Source organism: Saimiri boliviensis, chromosome 6 (genome assembly GCF_048565385.1).
Source record: "Saimiri boliviensis isolate mSaiBol1 chromosome 6, mSaiBol1.pri, whole genome shotgun sequence".
Classification (NCBI taxonomy): domain Eukaryota; kingdom Metazoa; phylum Chordata; class Mammalia; order Primates; family Cebidae; genus Saimiri; species Saimiri boliviensis.
This window is the reverse complement of record NC_133454.1, coordinates 133,429,158-133,452,484: the sequence shown is the minus strand read 5'-3', so window position 1 is coordinate 133,452,484 and position 23,327 is coordinate 133,429,158. Positions and strand designations below refer to the sequence as shown.

At 58.2% G+C, this 23,327-nt stretch overlaps 1 protein-coding gene across 1 annotated transcript in view; it reads left to right on the top strand.

Moving 5' to 3' along the window:
• The window catches only part of PTDSS2 (phosphatidylserine synthase 2), a 47,385-nt gene that overhangs the window by 9,845 nt on the left and 14,213 nt on the right, over positions 1-23,327 (top strand). Inside the window, exons 2-4 of the mRNA XM_039471014.1 lie at positions 5,567-5,668; positions 15,078-15,160; positions 20,882-20,949. Of these exons, the coding sequence (XP_039326948.1) occupies positions 5,567-5,668; positions 15,078-15,160; positions 20,882-20,949 (253 nt within the window). The remainder of the gene's footprint in view (positions 1-5,566; positions 5,669-15,077; positions 15,161-20,881; positions 20,950-23,327) is intronic.

Sequence of the window (23,327 nt, the reverse complement as noted above, 5' to 3'; positions counted from 1 at the left end):
TACAGACACTGTGCACATCCAGAGTGAGAAGCCCTCACGTGGGACGGCCGTGCAGCCCCAAGGCAGGGTCCTGTGGAGGTCCCGTTAGCTTCCCCGCCTGAGGCCCCCCTCACGGCAGGCTCTCGTCCCAGCACCGCGTTGCAGCCAGGCGGAGTCCCGCTCCATCACGCCGCACCTGTCTGTGCTGTGCTGTGGACCCTTAGAGTGGTTCTGGGTGTCTGGAGCCCCTTGACCCTTGTTCCTCCTGCAGGGTGGGCCTCGACAGGAAGCCCCAGGGGGAGGCTGGTCCTGGCTTCCAGCGCTTCTGTCCTCCGAGGTCACTTCAGACGTGCACCCTTTGGCGAGGTCCTGGGAGCCTGAGCCCAAGGGTGCCTGCTCCTCTGCTCCCTCTTCGTTGTGGTCTCTGGTGATGCCTCCCAGGCCGCAAGCCCTCCTGACGTGGCGTTACTGGGACCTGGCTTTGCAACAGAAATGGTGGTTTCGCCAGGTGGGATTCTTGACATCTGTAATCCTAGCACTTTGGGAGGCTGCGATGGGAGGATAGCTTGAACCCAGGAGTTTTCAGTCAGCCTGCACAACATAGCAAGACCCTGTCTGTACCAAAATAAAATCGTTAAAAATTAGTTGGGTGTAGTGGCGCGCGTCTGGCCCCAGCTCCTAGGGAGGCTGAGGTGGGAGGATTGCTTGAGCCTGGGAGGTGGAGGCTGACCCTGCTGGTCATTCCTCTGGATAGATCTCAACCCAAGCACTCCCAGCTCCTCAGGCTTGCAGGTTCACGTCCTCACCACAGCTGCCGTGGCTCAAGGTGCTGTGGGGTCACAGCCGTGGCGTCACAGCCGTGGCTCAAGGTGCCGTGGGGTCACAGCCTGGCTCCGCTTGCTGTCCTGCTGCTCATGCTCAGCCACAGCCACGTCTGACCCAAGGGGGGCCCTTCCTCCTGCCACACTGGCCCTGAGGCTGCCCTGTCGTGAGGCCTTTGCATGCGTGTCCTACCCCTCATCTCTGGTCTGCCGGAGCGTCCCTGTATGAGGCCCTCCCCACCCTGCAATCCCATCCCTCTTGTTTCTCCCTGTAACGTGTAGGTCTCGCTCCGCTGGAAGGAGGGCCCAGGAAGGCAGGCTGTGCCTTGTCCTGGGTTTGGCTGGGGCGGGGCTCAGGGAATGGCTCCCCACTTGCTGCGTGACCTTCACAGTGTCACTTACCCGCCCTGACTTGCCTGCGGGCACCACACACCCCCCGAGAAGCTGCCCTGGCCCTGGGCGCACAGCCTGCGGGTTCCACGACACCCCACGAAGCTGCCCTAGCCCTGGGCGCACAGCCTGCGGGTTCCACGACACCCCACGAAGCTGCCCTAGCCCTGGGCGCACAGCCTGCGGGTTCCACGACACCCCACGAAGCTGCCCTGGCCCTGGGCGCGTACAGCCTGCGGGCGCCACGCTCCTCGTCATCCTCACATCGTTGGCTTTGTGACCTGAGCACTGCTTTTTGTTTTGGTTTGTTTCTTCTTTTTCTCCTTTTGTTTTATTTCTTTTCTTTTCTGTCGACAGGATCTCGCTCTCACCCAGGCTGGAGTGCAGGGGTGCGATCTCAGCTGACTGCAGCCCCCGACTCCTGGGCTGAAGCAGTCCTCTCACCTCGCCCTCCCTCCTCCCAAGTAGCTGGGACCACACGCACGCCACTATGCCCAGTTAACTTTTTTTTTTTTTTTTGGTTGAAACAGGGTCTCACTATGTTGCCCAAGCTGGTCTCCAACTCCTGGGCTCAAGTGATCCTCCTGCCTCAGCCTCCCAGAGCCCTGGAACTACAGTTGCAGCCAATGCACCTGCCCCCACACACTCTTGACTCTTCTCATCCTAACCAGGGCCGTCTTACTCTCCACGGAGACCTAACGTCCCCTGTATGGAGGAAAGGGTGGGCCTCATGGAGGGGCGGGCAGGCGCACAGGGCACTCCTGGGCCCCAGCTGGGCTCCAGCCCGTTTCCCCACAGGGGTGTGTCCGGGAAGACATGTTCTGTGAGTGTTGTGTTCAGCAGAGTGAGTTTCTGGGTAGCCAAATCCAGGCACCATTAGGAATGGTGTCCAAGCGGACCTTCTGAAGCAGTTTCTCTGCTGGGTTGTGGCCAGGTCTCAGGTACCGAAGGGCTCCTCCGTGCGGAGCTCATCTGGAAGGCTGAGATTCCTTGCAGTTACCTCATGGCTTAGGACTCAAATGAGAATGGATTTAAAGAAAAAGTTGGTTGATAACTAAAATGAGACTCTTACTTACCTCTGGTTATCTTAAATGCCTAATATTGTGAAATGTGGCAGAAGAATTCACTTTTATGCCTGCAATCCCAGCACCTTGGGGGGCCAAGGTGGGCAGATCATTTGAGTTCATGAGTTCGAGTCCAGCCTGAACAACATGGCGAGACCCCATCTCTACAAAAATACAAAAAAATTCCAGCGTGGCCAATGTGGTGAAACTTCATCTCCACTAAAAATACAAATTTAGCTGGGCATGGTGGTGCATTCCTGTAATCTCAGCTACTTAGGAAGTTGAGACAGGAGAATTGCTTGAAGCTGGGAGGTGGAGGGATGGATTTATATATATGTAATTAGCTGGGTGTGGTGGCATGTGCCTGTGGTCCCAGGTGCTCAGGAGGCTGAGCTGGGAGGATGGCTTGAGCCCAGGATGGGAGGTTGCAGTGAGCCAAGGTCACACCACCATACTCAAGCCTAGGTAACAGAGCCAGACCTTGTCTCAAAACAGAAGAGTTCACTTCTCTGTTTTCTTCACTTGGGGCCAGTCTGCTTAGCATAACTGGGTGTTTTTATAAGGAAAGTAAAACTGAAAGGGCGTAAGACAATTCCTGACTGAATGGAGAATATTCCGTGTCTCACGAATGGGAAATCTTAAGTGTTAGCTACCTGTCAGGTCTCCTCACGCTACTTTATAAATTCAGTTCCATTCCAGTCCAAATCCTCAGGGAATCATTTGTGTCCACTTGCCAACCTGCTGTTTAAATTAACGTGGATTAAAATTAATGTGGAATAAATGCGCACGCATAATTCGGACTAAAAACGATCAAAGGGGCAGCATTCCAGACACAGGTGGGCTCTGGCCACGGTCCAGCCTGGAGCCCCCACCCTGGCTCTTCATGGAACCACCCAAGTCCAGGCGTGGGTGCGTTCAGTGGCAGCACCGTCTTCGGGTGACACGTCCATGCATCGCCATGGCCGCGCTCAGCCCCGGAACGTTCCATCACCCTCCCGTCCACACTGCATGGGTGCCAGCTCATCTCCTCGAGTCGTGCGTGGGTGACAGACCGGAGGTGTCTTCTGTGCCTGGCTTCCGTGGCATCTTTTCTTTTTCTTTCTCTTGAGACGGGATCTCACAGTGTTGCCCCGGCGGGTCTTGAGCTCCTGCCCCAGAGTTGCCCCGCTGCCTGGGCTCCCAAGCGGCGTGTCCTTGAGCTCCACCCACACCGAGGTCCCTGCCAGCAGCGCGTCACTCTGAGTGCTGAGCAGTGCGGGGGACGCAGCGTTTCGCCCACTGATAGAGTTTTGGTCTGTTTCTGGTTTTAGGTTATTAGAAACGAAACATCTGCATGGAAGTCTTTGAGTGGACCTGTGTTTTCATTTCTCTCAAGTAAATGTTTGGGAGTGTCTGGCTGGGCCGCGTGGTGGACGTGGGTTAACTTTCCTGCCCCACTTCACCGCCCCACCCACTGCGTGTGAGCGCCTTCTTTACCCCAGGCCTCACCAGCACTTGGCGTTGTGACGCTGTTAACTTCAGCCATTGTGGCGGCTGTCTGATGTCGTGTCGTGGCTTTGATTTGCTTTCACGGTGACTCTCTGTTCACGTGTGACGCACTCCAGCTGTTCATGTGCTTATTGCTCATTTGCATATTTGATTTGTGAGGTGCCTGTTCAATTTTTTGCCCCTTTTTTTCATTAAATTGTTTACTGAGCTGTAAGAGTTATGTGTATATATATATTCTGGATACAAAGTCTTTTTTTTTGAGACAGATCTTGCTGTGTCCCCAGGTGGGAGTGCAGTGGCACGGTCATCCTAGCTCACTCAGCCGTGACCTGGGCTCAACTGAACCTCCCGCCTCAGCCTCCTGAGCAGCTGGGAGTACAGGCGTGTGCCACCACGCCAGCTAATTTCCTGTAGAGACAGAGTCTCACTGTGTCACCCAGTCTGGCCCTGAATGCCTGGGCATAGGCAGTGGGACTGCAGACGGCGCGGCCTACGAAGCTTTGTCCAGTGCGTGACTGTGAATACTTTCTCCCAGCTTGTGACTTGCCTTTTCTTTTTCTTTCTTTTTTTTTTTTTTTTTAATAAAGACGGGGTTTCACCGTATTGGTCAGGCTGGTCTCGAACTCCTGACCTCAGGTGATCCGCCCACCTCAGCCTCCCAAAGTGCTGGGATTACAGACGTGAGCCACCGCGCCCGGCTGCCTTTTCATTTCCTTAGGGCACAAACAGTTTATGTTTCATGGAGGCAAGTCCTGGGTAAGGTGCTTTACATGCGTCATTCACTTAATTTTTACAATGTCCTTGGAGGTCAGAAGCTCCCCCATTTAGAGATGAGGAAACCGAGGCATGAGGGATACATCCTCTTCGAGGACAGACTCGGTGAGTGTAGGAACCAGGTTACAGATGGGGAAACTGAGACACAAGAGGTACGTCCTCTCTGAAGGAACACTCAGTGGGTGTAGGAACTGGGTTACAGATGGGGAAACTGAGGTACGAGGGGTACATCCTCTCTCCCAGGACACACTCGGTGGGTGTAGGAACCGGGTTACAGATGGGGAAACTGAGGCACAGGGGGTACATCCTCCCTCCGAGGACAGACGCAGCGGGTGTAGGAACTTGGTCTCTGGCTGCATTTGCAGGTGGTTGTGCAGAGGGCTCTCGGGCGAGGGTCTGGCGCCGGCAGTGCTCTAGGTCTGGTGGCGCCGTGGTTCTGGTCCTGGGCCTGTTGTGGACTGTTTCCGAGTGAGGCATTTTCCACCAGCGATGGGACGGGACAAGATTGCAGAGAGAGCACCCTGCCTCCCACTCCCACATCTGGGCTCTGACAGCCAGGCCAGAGGATGAGCAGAGATGGCGGGCGCCTCCCGCAGCTGGGCGTGGTCATCCGCAGGCCTCCGCGCGGGCCCCTTCTCAGCCCTTGGTTTCTTGGGGTGCTGTCCTGAATTTCTCAGATGTGATTTCTTGACCCGGAAGGCTGGTCGTCTTGCACAGTGAAAAGTACCATGTTTACGCCTCCGGTAACTCTTTAACAGCAGACACTCGCCCTGGATGCCAGTGCCCTCCTGGCCCCTGAGCAGCAGCCTTCAGCTCCCCGGGAGCACGAGGCTCTACGTGTCCAGCATCCTGGGGCCGGCCTCAGCCCTCACTGGCCCGCAGACGCAGGGTCATGTTGGAATTGCCCCGCTGGCACCCGCAGCCACGTGCTCGTTGGGGGTTGGAGAGTGGAGCTGAAGCTCTCTCCGCGGTGCGGAGCGGATCGGGGCCTGTCCCGTGCGTGTTGAGCAGTGCTCGCCGTGCTCTGACGCCACGCTTTCTGGATTTCAGGCGAGCCCACACCTTGACCGTGCTCTTCATCCTCACCTGTGCACTTGGCTACGTGACGCTGCTGGAAGAAACGCCTCAGGACACGGCCTACAACACCAAGAGGTAACCGGCCCTCCCGCCCTGCTTCCCAAAGCCGCCCTGTGCCCCGGGTGGGGTTGTGGTGTCCTTGCCGCGTGGGCCGCCACCCGCCCTTGAGTGTGTCTGATGCGCGGACTCCTGGGGCCACCCTGGGTGCTGTGTGACGTTCCTGCTGTGGACTGGTCAGCCCCCCTCGCCTGTCCCCGGGAGCGGGAGTCTGTGCCGTCTCCACGTGCCCGGCAGCCTGTGCCTGTTTCCCGAGTGTTGCGTGTTGAGAGGCTGGAACGTTCTGCGGCAGCCTGCAGGGCTGAGCCCTCGAGTTCGGGCGTCTCCCGGTGTCAGGTTCCCGTGGTGGCTGGTGCGGGTTCCTCCAGCCGGCGTGGCTCTTGCACGGATGGGGGTCGGCGGCCTGTGACCCCGCTTCTGCGTTAAGGAAGCGAGCAAATGCGTCTTCTCGGCGTGATCTCCACAGCAGGCTAGACACTGGGTGTGTGCTTTGCCGGAGTTCCACAGGTTCCGGCGCCAGTCTCAGAAGTGTGTGTGTGGAAGAGAAGCTGGTTTTAGAGCCTGGGAATTTGTCTTGAGTTTTCTGCGCCTCATTCTCCTCTCCCAATCCACACACCTTGGCATGTCTGCCCAGGGCTGCCTCCTGCGCAGCAAGGCCGTGGACACCTTCAGGGTCTGGGCCCCATTCGCTCCGGGCGGATGGCGGGAGGAGGCCACAGCAGGGTCCAGAGAGCAGCACCAGGGAGGGCAGAGGTGGAGGGAGGCACTAGAGGCCTGTTGGTGCCCGGGCCACACGGCGGCTCCGGTTGGCAGGAGCCTTTGGGCTCGTGGGGTGTCTGCTGTCCCTGCACTCTTGGGCCAGCTCTTACTCTTGTAAAGCAACGGTCTCTGTGTCTTCGTAAGTGTCGGACGGGCGAGGGGTAGGCGCGGTGTGAACGTCATCACGTGTGCACGGCCTCGGGGGCCCTGTCTGCTCATTGACTTGCCACCAGCCCTGTGGGCTCCACAACACGAGCACATCCAGCGCCCTGTCTGTAGGGACTGGGATGCTTTAGAGTCACCCACCGCAGGCATCACCGAGCCATCTCCCTGGGGGCAGCCGGCATTTCTGGTTACAAACTGCTGTTGGGTGCCTGGTCCCAGGGCTCTGCAGCCAGCTCACCCTCTGTCCTCCCCTGTGAGACACGGTGGCCTCTCCTGTCCGGGTCTCCCCCTGCTCCTGCTGTGCGCCCTGTGGGCCCGTTGCCGCCTCACTGACATCCCTCTCCCAGTCAGCTCTGCTGGGCCTTCCTCTCTTTTCTGAGCCTGAGGTGGCAGCTTGCTCTCAGGCCTGGCCCGGCCCGTGTCTCCCATCCTCCAGGCACGGCTCGCTCCTTCTCCCTCTCCTAAGTCGTCAGTCCCTGCTGGGGCCACGTGCAGAACCTGCAGGCCCGGTGTGCACTGGGTAATTAGGGTCCAGAAGTAGATGAGGAAGCATGTGCCGTGCCTGGGCCCTGTGGAGGGACCACATGGGGACGCTGCACCTCTGGCTCTGGGGCAGCGAGGCTGCTGGCAGGAGCTCCGTGTTGTCTAGAGGGAGCTTTCAAGTAGGACTTGGTCTTTCTCGAATTCATCCGTCACCACCTGGCCAGTAGGGTCTGTGGCATCTGCCAGGCACAGCAGGGCAGGTGCATGAGGAAGCGACACTGGGTCTCCCCTCGAGTGCCCCCATATGGCGAGAATTGCCCAGGAAGAGCAGGAGTGCAGAGGGCGTCTTGGCAGTGCTCTGCGAGAGCATTCACCAGGCTCCACCGGGCGTGTCAGGAAGCCACACCGCCCCAAGCCAGTCCCTGCCCTCCCAGGCCTGGGTGCTGTGGGAAGTACTGGGTGACGACGCAGACCCAGAGGGGCCAGGAGCCTAGACCCCTGAGGGGGCAGCAGCGATGGACACGTCCCCCACTTCACCCAGCGCTGGCTCCCCCTGAGGGGCCCCCGACGTGAGAGGCCGGGTTCTGCCACCCTGTCCTCTCCAGCAGGGAGCCCCTGTGTGTGTTCATCGAGAGGGGCAGGAGACGGGAATTCACGGGGCCCTGGCGCTGTCCTCTGAGATTCTGTTTTGGGGACACTGGACGTGCTCCCAGCTCATGTTCTCTGGCCCCTCACCCACTTTGAGGGCACAAAAGAAGCCACTCCTTCTCTGCTGCTGGCTCCTTCCTGGAAGGCCCAGCTGCCCTGGGTCACCCTGGCACTGACCGTGGCTCTGCAGCTCCTTCCAGTGACATTGCCATGGTGCCCCTGTCCTGAGTCCATTTTCACGGCCCAGACCCGCACTGCAGGCACCAGGAGCCTGACGGGAGCACCACCCTGACTCCGGCACCGGCTCCCTGCAGCACGCTCGCTGTCCAGGAGACTGCGGGGGCTGGCTTATTTTTAATACAAGAGTTATTTGATGTCCTCAAAGGTGGATTTCTTACATAGAAAATACCTGGCTGGGCACAGCGGCTCACGCCTGTCATCCCAGCACTTTGGGAGGCGGGCGGATCACCCAAGATCAAGAGAACAAGACCGTCCTGGCCAACATGGAGAAACCCCGTCTCTACCAAAAATACAAAATTAGCCTCATGTGGTGGTGAGTGCCTGTAATCCCAGCTACTCAAGAGGCTGAGGTAGGAGAATCGCTTGAACCCGGGAGGCCGAGATCACGCCACTGCACTCCAGCCTGGGCGACAGAGCAAGACCCTCTCTCTCAGAAACAAACCTGGGCAACAGCTACTCGGAAGGCTGAGGCAGGAGAATCACTTGAACCCAGGAGGCGGAGGTTGCAGTGAGCCGAGGTCGTGCCACTGCACTCCAGCCTGGGCGACAAGAGCAAAACTCCATCTCAAAACAAAAACAAACCCCGGGTGAAAGGTCTAAGCAGATGCTCGCCAGAGAAGATGTTCAGACGGCAGATCGCGGTGGGAGGGTGCCCGGCATCCTTCGTCCTTCAGGAACTGGAAACGGGAGGGCGCCACTGCATACCTGTTGGAGTGGCTAAAATCTTACAAACTCACAGTACCAAACACTTGCAAGAATCGGAAGCACCAGGAACTCTCACCCGTTGCTGGTGGGAATACAGAATGCCGAAGCCACTTTGGAAGGCAGTTTGGCAGACTCTCGGAAGTGAATGTAAACGCGCTCTTACCGGGCAGCCTGGCAGTCCTGCTCCTAAGTACTTTTCCTCATGACCACACGCAGGCCGGGCATGGCGGCTCATGCTTATAATCCCAGCAGTTTGGGAGGCTAAGGCAGGAGGATCACTTGAGCCCAGGAGTTCAAGAGCAGCCTGGGCAACATAGTGAGACCTCAGCTCTTGAGATCACGCCATTGCACTCCAGCCTGGGCAATAACAGTGAAACGCCATCTCAAAAAAAAAAAAAGTCAATGATAACAATAATCATAATGAAAAAGAGGCCCCAGCTCTGCCAAAGGAAAACCTAGCCGGTGTCCCAGCACGCACGCACGCACGCACGCACGCACGCACGTCGCCACCTGTCAGCAGGCTCAGCTGGATCTCATAAGCCAGAAGGCTGAGGCTGCAGTGAGCTGTGACTGAGCCACTGCACTCCAGCCTGGGCAACAGAATGAGACCCTTTCTCTAAAAGATAGTAACGATGAGTGAGCATCAAGCCATGACCACAGGGAGGGACCTTACATACATGTTCCTACGTGAAAGAAGCCAGTTGAGAAGACCACGCACTGTGGTTTCAGCTCGATGACCCTGGAAGAAGCGAAATGATGTCATAGTGGAAAGATCAGTTGTTTCCAGGGGAAGAGAAGTGACCCCTGTGGGGTCACTCCACCTCCTCCAGCATTTATGTGGCACTGAGGCCACTCTGTGGTAGAACACGGCATTCGTGTGGCACTCAGGCCACTCTGTGGTAGAACACGGCATTCGTGTGGCAGTGAGGCCACTCTGTGGTAGAACACAGCATTCATGTGGCACTCAGGCCACTCTGGTAGAACACGGCATTCGTGTGGCACTCAGGCCACTCTGTGGTAGAACACGGCATTCGTGTGGCACTCAGGCCACTCTGTGGTAGAACACGGCATTCGTGTGGCACTCAGGCCACTCTGTGGTAGAACACGGCATTCGTGTGGCACTCAGGCCACTCTGGTAGAACACGGCATTCGTGTGGCAGTGAAGCCACTCTGTGGTAGAACACAGCATTCGTGTGGCAGTGAAGCCACTCTGGTAGAACACAGCATTCATGTGGCACTCAGGCCACTCTATGGTAGAACACGGCATTTGTGTGGCACTCAGGCCACACTCTGTGGTAGAACACGGCATTCATGTGGCACTCAGGCCACTCTGGTGGAACACGGCATTCGTGTCGCACTAAGGCCGCTCTGTGGTAGAACACGGCATTTGTGTGGCAAGGAGGCCACTCTGTGGTAGAACATGTCATTCGTGTGGCACTCAGGCCACTCTGGTAGAAGACAGCATTCGTGTGGCACTCAGGCCACTCTGTGTGGCACCGTCATGGTTGATAGGTAACACTGCGTTTGTCCAAACCTGTAGAACTGGGCAACACAAGAGTAGACCTTGTGGAGATTTTAAGCATTCATTTAGGAGATCAGGGATCCCAGCAGGGAAGGTAGACTGACGAGAATCTTAACTGTGGCAGATGCATTTGGTGACCTTCCTGTGGGGTGTTCAGAAGAAGGTGCTGAGTAACTTTAGAAATCAGCAGCGTCTGTAAGGCCAGAGGGAAAAAGAATGGCATAGACGCTGCTCTAGTCGGTAAAATGTTGCTCCACAGAGGGGCTGGGTGGCAGCTGTCGCCGTTTTGTTTGTGATTGTGTGATGGCTGTGAAAGCCAGCATCTCGCTGTGGGAGGGGAGGGTCTGGGTCATCAGCGGGAGGAGGTGGAGTGACCCTGTGATGGTGGATCACGCTGTGGGAGGGGAGGCTCTAGGGCAGGCGTCGCCACAGTTTTTACACAGGGGGCCAGTTCACCGTCCCTCAGACCGTCGGAGGGCCGCCACATACTGTGCTCCTCTCGCTGACCACCAATGAAAGAGGTGCCCCTTCCTGAAGTGCGGCGGGGGGCCGGATACATGGCCTCAGGGGGCCACAGTGTGGGGACACCTGGTCTAGGTCATCAGAGGGAGGAGGCCGGAGTGACCCCGTGAGGAAGGTGGAGCGACCCCGTGAGGAAGGTGGAGCGACCCCGTGAGGAAGGTGGAGCGACCCCGTGACGGTGGGTTACTGTTGCACGTGTAGCCTGACGGAGACGCGGACGGTGGACAGGGCACGCGCGGTGGTTCACGGGTGCGCACACCTCCTGTCGCTGTGAACCCAGTGGGCCTTCAGCCCTGCTTGCCGCCGCAGCGGGCACACCCAGGCCCAGGTCGTGGCTTCGAGCGTCTGCGGTCCACGGGGCCGGAGCTCTGAGGAGAAATGGCGGATTCCAGCACGGGGCAAGAAGTGCGGAGGATCAGCCGGGAGCCTGCGGCGGTGCCAGGAGCTCCACAAGCGAAACCCACCGCAACCAAGCACGTCCCAGCGAGACTGGCCACGTGAAAGAGCCTCCCAGTGGCCAAAGCTGCATCAGTTAGAGCCGCAAAATCAGTGAAGTCGTCTTAGAATGTAGCCTAAGGTACGGGGTGACTATCCAGGGGCCCGTACCCACTTCAGTGACCGAATGACAATGTGGAGAGTCGGTCTCCCTGCGGAAGACAGTGAACGAGGGCGGTGCCCGCTCCAGGAGGTGGCGCGACTCCCCGCCCCCGCCGGGCGCTGCACACGTGCCCTCCTTCCTGGGTGCACAGTGCGGAGAGGGCGCCCACAGACACTCCTGAGCCCAGCGTGGCCACATTCATCGCGTGGCCCTGATGGCGCGGCGCGGCTGCTGCCCGGTCCTGCAGAGCACGGCCGGCACCTCGCTAAGGAATGTTCCACGGCCTCCTGCAGACAGCCCGGGTCCTCAGTGACGAGGACAGTCTGAGAAACCGTCCCGGCCTAGGGCAGCCTGAGGAACCGGGACGAGTAAATGCCACCCGGCGCTGAGGAAGGGGTCGTGGGCGGGCAGCGGGCAGCGGGCACGGGGAGGAAGGCAGTGCAGGCCTCAGTGAGCAGCCGTGTGTCAGTCCTGCTTGTCACCGTGAGGCGCTGACAGTGAGAAAACTGGGCATGGGAGATAATGCGCACTTTTACTAGTTTTACAACAATTCTGTCAATCTAAAGCCAGCCTAAAATTAAAAGTTTGTATTTAAAGTGTAACGTATTTCTTTTCCTTTTTTTCCTTTGAGACAGTCTCGCTGGGTCAGAGGCTGGAGTGCAGCGGTGCAATCTCGGCTCACTGCAGCCTCCACCTCCCAGGTTCAGGCGGGTGTCCTGCCTCAGAGTCGCTGGGATTACAGGCACGCGCCACCACGCCTGGCTAATTTTTTGTGTTTTTGGTAGAGACAGGGTTTCATGTTGGCGGGTGTCGAACTTCTCGCCTCTCGTGATCTGCCCACCTCGGCCTCCCAAAGTGCTGGGATTGCTGGCATGAGCCACCACGCCCGGCAAATAATTCCTGTGAACAAATTAGCCTTGTGGAGTTGTGGTAAACATTCTGTGATGTGTGGCCAGCCAGGTTCGAGTCCAATGTGACCCGGTCCGAGCTGGCCTCTGGGCAGTGGGCACACGTGTGGGGGGGCCACAGGTCAATTCAGGAGCTGGACACCAGCACCACACCACGCAGCCAGGTCACACCCAGCGGCCTAGGGTGGCACGTGCCTGTCCAGCGGATGGCAGGGGCAGAAGCTGCCCTAGGTCAGTGCCTGTTTCTCTTTTCATTTCTGTCATTCCTGGGGAGCGGGGAGGCACGGAACATTTCAGCATCTTTCCTCTGAATGTTAGGACTCTCTGCACACACTGTGGAGGCACAGCTCAGGCGGGGCCTGGGTCCTGGTCCCAGGGGCTCTGCAGGGAACTTTTCACACCCCTCCCATCCCTCAGCACTGAGAAAGCTCGGGAGGGGCACCTGCACAGGGATGTGGGTCCTGCCTTGCTGAACCCGGCGCCGGCATCACTGCCTCTGTCCCTGGAGGCTGACAGCAGGCATGTGGGAGCTGGGATTTGGGCGGAGACAGGTCAGAAACAGGTTTCGCCAGGGTGGGCATGAATGTCCTGCCTCCCAGGTGAGACGCTTGGGGCTCTGAGTGGACAGCAGCACGTTCCCAGAACGACCAGACCATTTCCCCAGAGGCACTGGGGGCCTGCGGCCTACGCCCTCCCTACCCTCCGTCTTGCAGGCCTCCTGCGCGCTCCAGCGGCTGTGACCTCACCACGTCTGCTCGGGACTTCCTGGCCCAGGCACTCCTGCAGGCAGAGGGGAATCCCTTAGACTGAAGTTGTTTCTGGATACTTTTTAAGGACGCAGTCTTACAACATAGCTAGCTGGTCTCTGTGGCCCCGTCTGTTCCTGCAACCACATGAACGTGTGTGTGCGCAGCAGCTTCCTTCACAGTAGCCAAAACCTGGACGTGGCCCAGCGTGTAAACACCCCGAGGTGTGATGGTCGGCACAGCCACGCTTAGCCGAGGGAGGGACTGGGCAGTTCAGCAGCCAGCGGATCTGAGACCCGAGCTGAGCACGGCTGAGGAGGACGGGCGCATGGAGCGCCTGCAGAGCACAGAGGGTCCACGCGCGGGCGGGGGTGCCGGTGTGAGCGGGCGCCTGCAGAGCACAGAGGGTCCACGCGCGGGCCAGGGTGCCGGTGTGAGCAGACGCCTGCAGAGCACAGGGTCCACGCACGGGCGGGGGTGCAGGTGTGAGCAGGCGCCTGCAGAGCACAGGGTCCACGCACGGGCAGGGGTGCAGGTGTGAGTGGGCGCCTGCAGAGCACAGAGGGTCCACGCGCAGGCGGGGGTGCAGGTGTGAGCGGATGCCTGCAGAGCACAGGGTCCACGCACGGGTGGGGGTGCAGGTGTGAGCGGGCGCCTGCAGAGCACAGAGGGTCCACGTGCGGGCGGGGGTGCCGGTGTGAGCGGACGCCTGCAGAGCACAGGGTCCACGCGCGGGCGGGGGTGCCGGTATGAGCGGGTGCCTGCAGAGCACAGGGTCCACGCGCGGGCGGGGGCGCCGGTGTGAGCGGGCGCCTGCAGAGCACAGAGGGTCCACACACGGGTGGGGGTGCAGGTGTGAGCGGACGCCTGCAGAGCACAGAGGGTCCACGCACGGGCGGGGATGCAGGTGTGAGCCGGCGCCTGCAGAGCACAGGGTCCACGCGCGGGCGGGGGCGCCGGTGTGAGCGGGCGCCTGCAGAGCACAGAGGGTCCACACACGGGCGGGGGTGCAGGTGTGAGCCGGCGCCTGCAGAGCACAGGGTCCACGCGCGGGCGGGGGCGCCGGTGTGAGCGGGCGCCTGCAGAGCACAGAGGGTCCACACACGGGTGGGGGTGCCGGTGTGAGCGGACGCCTGCAGAGCACAGGGTCCACGCGCGGGTGGGGGTGCAGGTGTGAGCGGGCGCCTGCAGAGCACAGAGGGTCCACGTGCGGGCGGGGGTGCCGGTGTGAGCGGACGCCTGCAGAGCACAGGGTCCACGCACGGGCGGGGGTGCAGGTGTGAGCGGACGCCTGCAGAGCACAGGGTCCACGCGCGGACAGGGGTGCCGGTGTGAGCGGACGCCTGCAGAGCACAGGGTCCACAAGCGGGCGGGGGTGCAGGTGTGAGCAGATGCCTGCAGAGCACAGGGTCCACGCGCCGGTGGGGGTGCTGGTGTGAGCGGGGTGCTCAAGTGAGCGGGTGCCTGCAGCCAGGGCTGTCTGCACATCCGCCGGCCTAAGCCGTGTCTCACGGAGACCCACTGGGACCCTGGCTGAGGCTGGTCCCAAGGAGCTTTGCCCAGGAGGGAGCACCTTCCCCAGGGCTCCTCCCCGATGCCCAGCGCAGCCCCTCGCACCTTCTTGGGTGGGGGGGCTGTGCCCCTTCCTTTCCGTGAACCTGCATTTTAATTGCAGACAGCTCTCACGTTGCCATCTAATGAACCACAGGAGTCCTGCTGGTATCAGATGAGATGACCCCAAAAAGACACAGGAGCTCTGTAGAGACACCTCCTGGGTCCTGCCACGGTGAAGCAAGGAGGGTTAGCAATGCTGTTACCTCCTGCATGGGCATTTGCATGATGGTCACATGCAGAGCATCGGTGCTTTCCATGTAAGCGAGTGTCTCGTCACTTGACCCTGGGAGCCACCGGCAGCCTGAGTGCGAGGGCCTTCGCCTGGCGTGGGCCACTGGGCAGGTGGAGTGCGAACGCGGGCCCAGGGTGGTGTAGGTAGCCAGCATTCCCCCGCTGACCCTTCCTCCCGCCTGCGTCGGGCTGTTCCACCAGGGGTGTCCGGGGTCCCTGCAGCCTCCCACCTCCCTCCTGGGAGAAGCCTGCACACACTGAGGGGCTGTTTGTTCTTTATTTGCAGAGGTATTGTGGCCAGTATTTTGGTTTTCTTATGTTTTGGAGTCACACAAGCTAAAGACGGGCCATTTTCCAGACCTCATCCAGGTAACTTGCCATTTCTTTCTCGTGTGTGCCCCTGTGGCAGTTCTGTTCTGAGCGGTCACTGTGTCTGTGCTGCTGGGTGTGAATGTCCTGTCCTCCCCTCCACCTGGACCCTCCACGAGGCCTCCGAGGCCACTTCCCACACTGGGACAGGGTGTGGGGCTGCAAGCTGGCCGTGTGCTCCTCCTCCAGCCCCGAGGGTCCCCCCAGGCCTTCTCTGGCCCTTTCACTCTTCCCTGTCCAGGGGCCTCCAGCCCTTCTCTTCCTGCTTCTGCCTCCTCTTTCCACGGACCAGGGTGGTTGCAGGCTCCGGGTGGGCTGTAAGGCTGGGTGGTGAGGGCTCCAGATGGGCTGTGAGGTCAGGGGGGTGTGGGCTCCAGGTGGGCTGTGATGTGGGGGTTGAGGGCTCCAGGTGGGCTGTGAGGCGGGGCTTGAGGGCTCCAGGTGGGCTGTGAGAGGGGGGGTGTTGGGGTGGAGGGGGGGTTGAGGGCTCCAGGTGGGCTGTGAGAGGGGGGGTGTTGGGGTGGAGGGGGGGTTGAGGGCTCCAGGTGGGCTGTGAGGCGGGGAGTGAGGGCTCCAGATGGGCTGTGAGGTCAGGGGGGTATGGGCTCCAGGTGGGCTGTGATGTGGGGGTTGAGGGCTCCAGGTGGGCTGTGAGGCGGGGCTTAAGGGCTCCAGGTGGGCTGTGATGTGGGGGTTGAGGGCTCCAGGTGGGCTGTGAGGCGGGGGTTGAGGGCTCCAGGTGGGCTGTGAGGGGGGGGGTGTTGGGGGGAGGGGGTGTTGAGGGCTCCAGGTGGGCTGTGAGGGCGGGGGTTGAGGGCTCCAGGTGGGCTGTGATGTGGGGGTTGAGGGCTCCAGGTGGGCTGTGACGGCCCTGCCTTCAAAGTGGTTGCCTAGCACGCTCTGCCTCAGTCACCACCCTACCGTATGGCCCCAAGTTCTAACAAGCCCCTGTGGACCAGAGCATCCCCCCAACCTCAGTGCACTCTGTGGCCCAAGTCCCACCCGGGGCAGCAGCTCAGGCCTCTGTAAGCTTGGCTGTTTCCCCTGATGACCACATGAAGTAATTAGAAGCATACTTTCTGCTTCAGCAGGAGTATGTGTTCTAGGAAGTTACACTGTGAGTTCTGACGTGTTGGTGTGTGTGTGTGTCCACCGCCTGAAGATGGGACACTGTGTGTCCCTGCAGCCTGCATTCTCCACGATAGTCATTTCCTCACTGATTTTTTGACAGCTGAAATTTTCATGACTGCTTGTTAGCCGTCATTCGAATGTACTATATTTAACCAATTTGTTTAAGCCATCATATTATTTAGGAAGTTTCCAGTTTTATTTTAATAAACCAGGCTTTGGTGAATTTTTGCACATATGCTTTGTGTAAATATCTAAGTATTCATTTAATAGAATGTCCCAGAAGTCAGTATTGGATTAAAGGGCATGTGCATTTTAAGCCCGTGATACGTGTTCTAAAATTGCCCTCCAGGAGGGCAGTGTCTGCTCCAGGGTCAGTGCCGTGGTGGTGAGTGAAGCTCCCCCGTCCCCAGAGGCCCTGAGCAGGGAGCCATCGGGTGACCCAAGTAGGCTGGCCTCGCTGGCTCCTTCTTTGCCCAGGGCCTTGAGAAGGGGCTCCTGGAGTGCCTGGTGGGCTGCTCTGCTGGCTGACAGCTGTGTGGGAAGGGCCAGGGCTCTCTGTGCCCAGTCCACTGAGCACACACGGTCCTGCCTCAGATGGGTTTGGATTGCTACACAGAGCAGTGGAAAAGTGCAGTGATGGTCTAAAAACTGCCGGTCGCACCGTGAAACGCCTGGTGCATGTATGAGCTTCTTAAGTGGATTTGGAGCAAAGAAGAGCTGCCGGAAGCTCAGCCAGGGGCCATCCTTTATTGGAGATGCACCAGATCCCTCCTGGGTGCCAGCATCACTGGGCGCTGGGACGCAGCCATGAGCAGGACAGACGGGGTCAGCGGGCAGCAGCTTGTGGCATGTGGCCCTGACACAGGGAGAGACCCCTGGGAGACCCTCAGCTCTGACACAGGGAGACCCCTGGGAGACCCCTAGCTCTATCTAGTCCGGGAGCCCCGTCTGCAGGGCACCTGGCGGGATGGGCACGGTCTTGGCCTGTAGGTCTCGACCTTCCGAAAGCTCCTGCCACAGCGTCTCTGAGCTGTGCCTCATCCCCCCGACTTGGCAGGGCGGGGGTTCCTGAGCTCTGCGCCACCTTTTTTCCGTCAGTTTAGTTTGCTTGGCATCAGTTCCATGTGACTTTGCCAGTGTTCGATTGATTGGCAGGGAAGCCTGTCCCGGAGCCCCCTTCTTCCATGTGTCTCGTTAACTTGGGGGCTCCAGTCACAACACGTTCAAGAGGACAAGTGATGAGTCCTGCGCAGCGGAGGCTCTGGGAGGGGCAGGGCGAGGGGCTTTTCTCCGGAACAGTGGTCCCCGTGGCTCTGCCTACCTTCTTCCCACTCCCCTGGGTCCTGCCCAGGAATGCCCAGTCTGGCCGCTGTAGCTGTAGCCATTAGCGACTGGGCCTCTCGAGGAGGAGTGGGAGTGGACCCAGCCCGAGCATCTGGGCGCGGCCTGCTTTGGCATTTCTGAGCAAGGCTGAGCGTCCTGGGCCACTGAGGAGGGTAAAGTGCATTTTCATGCCGCTTCCTCTGAAGGCTGAGTCAGCCAGAGTTACCAGGGCTGCCGAGGCTGCCTGCCTGTCTCCCTTCGCTTTGATGTTTAGAAAGACGAATGAGCGCCAGGGGTGGCGGGGTGGCGCTGGGACCAGGGAGCCCCCCAGCTGAGGTGCTCAGGTCAGCGAAGCAGGTTACAGAGGGAGGGCCTGCTGGGCACTCGGGGTGGCAGGCCTGGTGCTGCTCGGGTGTGAAGCATGAGTCGGGGAGGTTCTGAGATGGCCCCGTTCTGATGGGGCCTTCCCCAGCAGGAGAAACAGGAAGGACGGAGCTCAGCAGTGCAGGACGTTCAGCCTCAGACATGGAGACCTGAGGGGCCCACTCAGAAGTTTGTGGCTTCATGGGGGTGGCTGTGCTCTCAGAGAGAGCCTGCAGGCTGAGCACCCGCTCCGCAGGTGTCACCTTGAGTCTGTGGTCATGGGGGTGGCTGTCCTCCCAGAGCCTGCAGGCTGAGCACCCGCTCCACAGGTGTCACCTTGAGTCTGTGGTCATGGGGGTGGCTGTCCTCCCAGAGCCTGCAGGCTGAGCACCCGCTCCGAAGGTGTCACCTTGAGTCTGTAATCATGGGGGTGGCTGTCCTCCCAGAGCCTGCAGGCTGAGCACCCGCTCTGAAGGTGTCACCTTGAGTCTGTGGTCATGGGGGTGGCTGTCCTCCCAGAGCCTGCAGGCTGAGCACCTTCTCTGAAGGTGTCACCTTGAGTCTGTAATCATGGGGGTGGCTGTCCTCCCAGAGCCTGCAGGCTGAGCACCCGCTCTGAAGGTGTCACCTGAGTCTGTGGTCATGGGGGTGGCTGTCCTCCCAGAGCCTGCAGGCTGAGCACCCGCTCCGAAGGTGTCACCTTGAGTCAGCCAGTCCTTACGGGGCGAGGGCTGCCCCGAGTTAATTTCACCACAAGCTCCCCCTCATTTTTTTTATAGAGATGGGGTTTCACCAACTTGGCCAGACTGGTCTTGAACTCCTGACCTGGTAATCCACCCACCTCGGCCTCCCAAAGTGCCAGATTACAGGCGTGAGCCACTGCGCCTGGCCCACAAACCCCTTTAACTGCAATTCCTGAGCCAGTGGGAATGTTCCAGATTCTTCTCATCCTCCAAGGCATGAGGAATAAATTTGTGATCTCACTTGTGTGTGTTGGGCCCCAGACCTCCTTTAGCAGATTTTCCTAAGAACTTTCTAGCATTTGTATCTCCTGCCGATGCAAAACAGCTTTTCCTGAACCGTAGTGACCGTCCTGGCTTCCTGTGGGTCTGCATTTGCTCCTGAAACCTCACATCTGCATGTCTTGCCACGAGCTGCTCAGAGCCATGGCGAGGCAGGAATTGTGGGATGGTTTAACACTACAAGTCTATTAATGTAATTCATCACATTAACATGAAAAAATGATCCCCTTAAATGCAGAAAAGCAAAAATTCATATTCATCCATGACAAAAACTTAACATACTGGAATTAAACAAATTTTTTTCTTTTCTTTTTTTTGGTGCCATGTCTCTGATTGAAAGATTTTTTTTTTTTTTTTTTTTCCCTATTAAACATCACAGGAGAAAGATTTTTTTAACATGATAAAAAGTATCCCAGCCTGGGCAACATGACGAAACCCGATCTCTACAAAAAACTAAAAATAAAAAGGCCAGACATGGTAGCTCACGCCTGTAATCCCAGCACTTTGGGAGTCCAGAGCGGGTGGATCATGAGGTCAGGGGTTCGAGACCAGCCTGGCCAAGATGATGAAACCCGGTCTCCACTAAAAATACAAAAAAGATTAGCTGGGCGTGGTGACACGCACCTGTAGTCCCAGCTACTCGGGAGGCTGAGGCAGGAGAATCACCTGAACCCAGGAGGTGGAGGTTGCAGTGAGCCAAGATCGTGCCTCTGTACTGCAGCCTGGGCGACAGAGTGACTCCATCTTAAAAAAAATAAAAAATTAGCTGGGTGTGGTGTCATGTACCTGTGGTCCCCGCTACTCAGGAGGCTGAGGTAGGATTGCTTGAGCCCAGGAGGCGGAGGTTGCAGTGCATCAAGATTGCACTCCAGCTGGGCGCGGTGGCTCATGCCTGTAATCCCAGCACTTTGGGAGGCTGAGGTGGGTGGATTACAAGGTCAAGAGATTGAGACCATCCTGGTCAACATGGTGAAACCCCGTCTCTACTAAAAATACAAAAAAAAAATTAGCTGGGCATGGTGGCGCGTGCCTGTAATCCCAGCTACTCAGGAGGCTGAGGCAGGAGAATTGCTTGAACCCAGGAGGCGGAGGTTGCGGTGAGCCAAGATCACGCCATTGCACTCCAGCCTGGGTAACAAGAGCAAAACTCTGTCTCAAAAAGAAAAAAAAAAAAAAGATTGCACTCCAGCCTGGGCAACAGAGCCATGACCCTGTCTCAAAAAATAAAATAAAATAAAATAAAAGTGACTGGGCTCAGTGGCTCACTCGCGTAATCCCAGCACTTTGGGAGGCTGAGGTGGGTGGGTCACTTGAGGTCAGGAGTTCCAGCCCAGCCTGGTCAACATGGAGAAACCCCATCTCTACTAAACGTGCAAACATTAGCCAGGTGTGCTGGTGCACGCCTGTGATCACAGCTACTTGGGAGGCTGAGGCAGGAAAATCGCTTGAACCCAGGAGGTGAAGGTTGCAATGAGCCAAGATTGCGCCACTGCACTCCAGCCTGGGTGACAGAGACTCCATCTCAAAAAAAGAAAAAAAAAAAAACCTATCCACCAAAAACCGACTGCGTACTTAGTGGTGCTGGGTTGGAAGTGTCATAGTAAACACACTGCAGGGATGTCTGCTGAGCGCTTCTGTGCCACAGCTTATGGGCAAAAGATTAAGGACTGGAATGGAAAAAAACGAAGAAAAACCTTACACATCTCAGAGAAAAATTGTGCTTAATTCTGAGCTACAGCTTCCTTTATCAAGTCTCTCCCAGGGACCTGTGAGGGCCCAGAAGAGACGGTGGGTGTCAAGGAGCCAGGAGCCAGCCTGGGGCGGAGCAGGGCCAGGGAGTCCCGGGCCAGACGCACTAACGCTCTGTCATCTGCCCTTGTAGCTTACTGGAGGTTTTGGCTCTGCGTGAGTGTGGTCTACGAGCTGTTTCTCATCTTCATCCTCTTCCAGGTAAGCCGATTTTCTTAGTTGGATACCTGGGGAACCTGGGTGACAGCGGGACCCCAGGCAGTGTGCAGGAGGCCTGGCACACGCGGCCCTCGAGTGGTGGGAGGAAGCAGCGCTAGACAGACCCTCGGAAAGCAGGGCCCCCCCCAAGCTGCGTGGGGCCTCCAGGAGCATCTGCTGTGGGGGGCTGACTGCAGCCGCTCAGCAAGGCCACACCCGTGTGGGTGCAGACGAGGGCAGGGCCCGTGGTGCGGCCACCGGGGTGGCTTTGCCTGCAGCTGTTGTGTTTGAGTGTGGGTGGGCACTGGGCATGAAAGGAGCAGCCAGTCAGGCCCCCCATGCAGGCCATTGTGTGCGTGGCTGGGGCACATCTGGGCCTCCCAGGGGACCCCAGCTCCAAGAGGGACTGGGTTTTTGTTCCTGTGTTGTGTGGTTGACCAGTGGTGGCGGTGTGTGCCTCTGGCCACGTCCCGCAAGACAGCAGGGCAGGCGGGAGAGGCGGCTCCTTCGTAATCCTGGGTCAGGCTGTGCGTCTGCCCTCGTACTTCCTGTACCGATACTCTGTTCCACTTACCTCAGTTTAAACACACTTTTTGGTGTCTGTCTGCAGTTGACTGAGGACTTTGTTATTCCCATTCTCTCAGTCCGTCAGCCTGTGGCCAGATGATTCATCATCGTGGCAGAATTGCCTTTTCCGGCGTAGATGTGCACTCTGAATGTTAACACTTGTATAGGCGTATAGAAACACAGTTAGGACACAGGACGATTCCACTGGCCCCAAAACTTCTTTGTGTTGCCCCTTGGTCGTGGCACCCCCCCCCGACCCCAGCGGCTGGTGAGGGGTGTCTTCTGTCCCTTCAGGAATGTCCTACGCATGGAGTCACGCGGTGGGCAGCCTCTTCCACCCTGCACGGTGCTTCTGAGGCTCATCCAGGTTGTGTGTCTCACGGCGCCTGCTCCCTCGCTGCGGAGTGGCATCCCACATGTGCGTGGAGGTGTCCGTGCACCACGGGGAGGCTGTCTCGGGCAGAGCCGCTCTCAGCATTGTAGGACTGTGGAGGCCCCACAGGGTCGTGGGGTGTCCCTTATGCTGTGTTGGGGTGCAGGATCCGAGGTAAAGAGACAGGACACTGAAGAACTGGGGAAGAGCAGCTGGACGTGGGGGCCACACCACCTGTGAACAGAGATCAGTGGCAGCTCCCCAATGCCCCAGAGCATCTGTATTTATTAGGTACAAGCAGGGGGCGGGGTCCTGAGTGAGGTCATCGTCTACAGGCTTAGTGATAGGGCATATGTAATCACGTGAGTCACAAGCGAGGGGGCCACCCCATTATGTCACCTGAGGAGAGAGGCGGGCCGTGTGCAGTAGCAGAGGGTTGTGTACAGAAAAGGAGTCCACCCCCATTAGGTCACTGAGGCAAGGAGGTGGGCTGCATGCAACAGGTGTTGTGCAGGATGCTTCTTATCTGGGCGCTAGAGACGTCAAAGGGTTTCTAATACGTAGAAGGATGCTGTAAGCTTAATGCAGTGGGAGCTGACAGACTTGTGCTCTTCTCTTAAGATATTTATGGAAGGATGATTCGAGCTAGCACAGAAGTGAGAAAAGACTGACAGGGTGTCCGGCCGCCGTGACTGGTCACACCAGAGGGGTTCTTCACCCACCTCGGCCTTCCAAAGTGCTGGGATTACGGGCGTGAGCCACTGAGCCCGGTCCCTTTTATTTTATCTTATAAATATTCCTCGGTTACTTGTGGGATCTCAGGCCTGCCTGAGGCCGACTTTCCACAGGAACTGGATGCAAGGTGCTACAGCTCCTTTATCAGGAGGAGAGGCTCCTGCTCCAAGCCTGCCACACAGCGTACGCCCTTTCAGGCAGGGACGCCACCGCCTGGGTCTTGGGTTCTCGTCCTGGTCTGGCTGTTTTCCCATGTACTGCTTCTGTGCTGTGACTGCTCTGGGCATTCCTCCTACTACAGACGACTATATGGTTATATGGGAGGATTCTATAAATCAGCACTGAATGTGTCAGTACAGCTCTGACTATAATACCTAGATGATTATATAGAAATAAGTATGCTAGATATATGTAAGCAGTTACATTTCAAGCACTAATTCTATAAACTAACATATGATTATATGTGAAGGATTATAGACAGGAAACAGCTGAGCAGTAACACTGTAAGATACTCTTCAGGCACTAGTTGTGCCTGGGGTCTGGACAGTTCTCCTTCCTCGGTGCCCATGGAGGGTGTTACCCACAAGCATCCCTGCACAGGCGCCTGTGTGGACACAGTCTCCGTTCCCCGGGTGGACCCCAGCCGAGGGGTTGCTGGGCCAGGTGGCAGCTGTGCGGGGTCCCTGGGCCAGGTGGTGGCTGTGCG